Here is a 3,853-nt window from a genome sequence, read left to right as displayed (position 1 = left end):
TCCTCTGCTGGGGTGCTCTCAGGCTGGGACCGCTTGCCACAGGCCCCATCAGGTGCTACCAGCTGTCCTGATGAGCCAGCTCTGTCTCTCTGTGGCTTCCCTGTGGCTTCCGTGGGCATCTCTGCCCTGGAGGAGGAAAAGTCATGAATCAGCCCAGGCCGGTCACAATTTTTATAGGCCGGTTTTTATAGATGAGAAAAGGGGCAGCTCAGAGAAGTGGCCAGAACAATTTGGGGGCCTGCCTGCACTCAAACATGGGTCTGATACCACACTGGGATTTTTCTACTCTGAAGCTGGAGTGGGTGGATAGATGCTCTTGATCACTTAGCCTGTGCCTACACAAAGCTCTTCACACAAACTAACTCATTTTAGCTTTATGTCAGCTCTGTGAGCACTCCTGATTTATAAATCAGGAAATAACAGGCATAGTAACAGTAACAAGAGCTAATAGCTATCCAGCATTTATTGTTTTAAGCACTTTACATGAATCGATTTATGTAATCTTCAAAGAAAGAAAAACCCAGCAAGAAGTGAGCCATCTGTATCTCCATTTTGCAAATGAGGAAACAGGCCCAGAGAGGGAAAATGACTTGCCCAACATCATACAGCTATGGCCCAGCCAAGACCTGATGCCCAGGTATTGGAAAGGAAACCCTACCCCCAGGGTCATGTGACAAACAGCTGACAAAGCATGACTCAAACCCTGGGCCTGACAGGGCTCCGAAGCCCACCTCTCCACCAGCCATACTCACTCCTCTGGGCAGAGTGACTTGAAGATCTGCTGCTTTTTCCATACGTTCCGGGCCTTCTGGCTGTACACCCTCTTGTCCTGCAGTTCTTCCTGCTCCGACCTGCCGGCCCCCAGCGGACACGTCTGTTGCTGGGTGGCCTCAATGGGGCCCATGCTTGCCTGCCAGCCTGCTTGCCCCTCCTCCTGGGGCACCCAGCCCAGCCCCACCCCATCACCTGTACATGCAGGTCTTCTTCAGGGAGCACCACCGATTCAGCTCCTTGTCATCGGCAGCGAGGATCTGCAAGGGAAGGGAGGGTGGGGTCCTGCTAGTGAGCCCCAGGGGGCCCTGACTCTCAGCCTTAGTCAGCTCATGGGTCAAGGCAAGGTAATGCTAGTTCCACCGGGCAGCAGTGTCCCGGTGGTGAGGAAGAACTGATTTCTGCAGAGGCCAATGGAGGTTTTTTTGTTGGGGGCATCAGATGGGGAAACAGGCCCAGAGAAGGGGATCCTTACCCCAAGTCACATGGCCAGGAAATGGCTAATGTCAGATTACAATCTGGGCCCTGACCGGTATATTGTGGTCCCAGCAGACTCAAACCAGGGGAGGGGTCTCCGTGCCAATGACCAGCTTTGCTAATACAGATGAGACCCAGGTTCCCAACCTTAGGACCTTAAGTCTCCTCACTTATGAGTTGGGCAACCCTCTCAGAACCTACTGGAAGGTTATCAGGATGAGGAAGTGAATACAGATGGTATAAGCTCAATCATCACTGGCTATTTTTACTGCCAAGCATCCACAGCCATCATGGCTAGGGCACAGTGACATTCAAAACACATTTGTTTCACATCCACAGTCATAAGGTGGGGCTGTTATAAGGCCCATTTTACAGATGGGGAAACCAAGTTACAGAGCCTTAAGTCATACGTCCAAGGTTATACAGCTGGTGAGTAGCCCAGTCAAGATTTCAACTGGTGCCAAGTCTTAATGGCCACGCTGCTGCCAATATACAGAATTAAAACTGATATTTACTGGGGCTTCCTGTGGACAGTACTGTTTGAGCCCCTGCCTCACAGAAACCTTTGTGGCAGGCGATATTACTAGTATTATCATTAGCACTGTTGGTCCTGGTGTTTTGGAGATAAAGAAATAAATAGGCTGTGTCACAGCATGCCCAGTTCTGGGCATCCCCGCTTGCTTCTGGGGTACCCCGGGGTCCCACCTCCTCAGTGCTTAGTCCAAAGTCGCAGGGCACCACCGTGCGGTACTTGAAGCGACACGGCAGGTCATCAATGATGTCCTCGTAGTCCAGCCGGTAATACTCATCCAGGTACTCCTCGAATGTCTTGTCCCCTAAGTGGGGACAGAGCCAGGCTGTCGGGGTGTGCTGGGCCCAGCGAGCCCCTGCCCACCCACCGGCACCCGCCTGGGCCTCACCAGGGTCAAACACAGGCTTCTCCTGTCCCACAGCTGTGGCGAAGGGCGACTTCCGCTTCTTCTTGCCCAACGAAGGGGCCTCTCGCTGCTTCTTCCGGGGCTGGCTGGGGTCATAGTCGGCGTCCATCTGCCAGGACACATAGGTCAGGCCTGCCAGGGGACCCTCTGAGGCGCCCCCCGCAGGTTCCCATGCCCAGGGCACCTACATTGAAGTCGGGGTCCTCGCAGTGTGGCTCCTGTTGGCTCCAAGCTCCACCTTGCTCCGGCCCAGCCCACGTGTCCCAGTTCCAGTCGTCTGGTTCAGGCCAGACAGGCAGGGGGTGAACAGGGGATCAGTAGGCCAAGCACCCCCACCCCTAGCCCGGTACCCCAAGTGACCTCACCTTCCAGCCCTTCTTCTTCCTCAAACTGCGGCTTCTCCTCCTCCATGGCGCCATAGTACTCGTCCCCGAAGCACTTCTACAGGGTCGGGGCCGGGAGGGTCAGCAGAGCCCATTCCCCACCAGACACTGGTGCTCCTGCACCTTCTGTGGCTCCCCAGCACCGCCCCCCAGGACCCAGCTCCTGATGTGGGGAGAACCCTGTGTGTCTAGGTCCCTGTACCCCCACTTCATGGCTCATCTTGCCCCATCGACCCTCCCGCTCTCTGCCCCCCTGTTCCACTGGCTAGGAAAGGCAAATATTGCTAACTGTGCCACTTATAAACACCTACTACATGCCCAACACTGGGCTGTGTCTCACTGCATTCTCACAAGCACCCCAGAAGACAGAAACTACTAACAAACACAGAACCTGAAGCTCAGGATTAAGAAGCTCCTAGAAAGTGAAGGTTTAACTTCAACTACACAGCACCTACCCACTCCACTTTTCACCTGGCCCATCTACTCATCCTTACTCTCCCTTCCATGAACCCCCAGGCTGAGTCTGGGTGTACTTTTTGGTGCCCGGGGTCCCCACTGCGGCTCCCATCCAGGCCTCACTGCCTGTTTCCATGGACTGAACCTGTGTTCCCCCTCCCAATACAACAATCAACACTAATGGCTCAATAAATGTGTTTAAAGAAAATATAGCAGCCCACGGTTCCTTGAGCATTTACCAAGCTAATTAGCATTTAGTATTTCTCACAGCCCTGAGGTAAATGCTGCAGTTTGGACCCACTTTACAGACAAGAGACACAGGATTAGAGAGGTCAGGTCACTTCTCTGAGCCAGAAAAGGACTGCTTGCTCCAGAGCCACACTCGGAACACTCAGCTGCACAGCCAGGCTGGGGCTCTGGGGATGCACCTGCATGAGCTGGTCGTGCCGGGCAGGGTCGAAGTCATCCTCCAGGTCCTGCTCTTCAAAGCCCAGTGTCTCGTTGCCCGTGACCTGCCGCAGCCTCTCCAGCTTGGCCAGGATCTCCTTCCTCTTCAGGTTCTTCAGCTGCTTGAGTTCCTCCTGCTTCCTCGCTTTCTCCTGCAGGCGGCAGGTCAGAGGATGTCAGCAACACCCCCAACCCCTGCAGGCTGCACGTCCCCCCAAAGGCCACCCTGAGAGCCACTCACCCTCTTCTTCCGCTCCCGTGTCTCCTCCCTCTTCTCCTTCCTGCGCTCGTCCTTTCGGCGCACGGAGGAGGCGATGCTCCGAGGGTAGGTCTTGACCTGTGGGCACCAGAGATGATTCTGGGTTCCTTCCCTGGCCTGGG

General features: G+C 54.8%; 1 protein-coding gene across 1 annotated transcript in view; it reads right to left on the bottom strand.

The window, feature by feature from the left end:
* KRI1 (KRI1 homolog (S. cerevisiae)) overlaps positions 1-3,853 on the bottom strand; it is a 9,640-nt gene that overhangs the window by 759 nt on the left and 5,028 nt on the right. The window contains exons 11-19 of the mRNA XM_010828501.1: positions 3,714-3,820; positions 3,454-3,624; positions 2,552-2,627; positions 2,375-2,463; positions 2,169-2,295; positions 1,954-2,084; positions 967-1,031; positions 753-851; positions 3-126 (exon numbers count right to left, since the gene is read on the bottom strand). Of these exons, the coding sequence (XP_010826803.1) occupies positions 3-126; positions 753-851; positions 967-1,031; positions 1,954-2,084; positions 2,169-2,295; positions 2,375-2,463; positions 2,552-2,627; positions 3,454-3,624; positions 3,714-3,820 (989 nt within the window). The remainder of the gene's footprint in view (positions 1-2; positions 127-752; positions 852-966; positions 1,032-1,953; positions 2,085-2,168; positions 2,296-2,374; positions 2,464-2,551; positions 2,628-3,453; positions 3,625-3,713; positions 3,821-3,853) is intronic.

Source organism: Bison bison, unplaced genomic scaffold (assembly GCF_000754665.1).
Source record: "Bison bison bison isolate TAMUID 2011002044 unplaced genomic scaffold, Bison_UMD1.0 scf7180017864492, whole genome shotgun sequence".
Lineage (NCBI taxonomy): Eukaryota > Metazoa > Chordata > Mammalia > Artiodactyla > Bovidae > Bison > Bison bison.
This window is presented reverse-complemented; position numbering and strand designations above follow the sequence as displayed.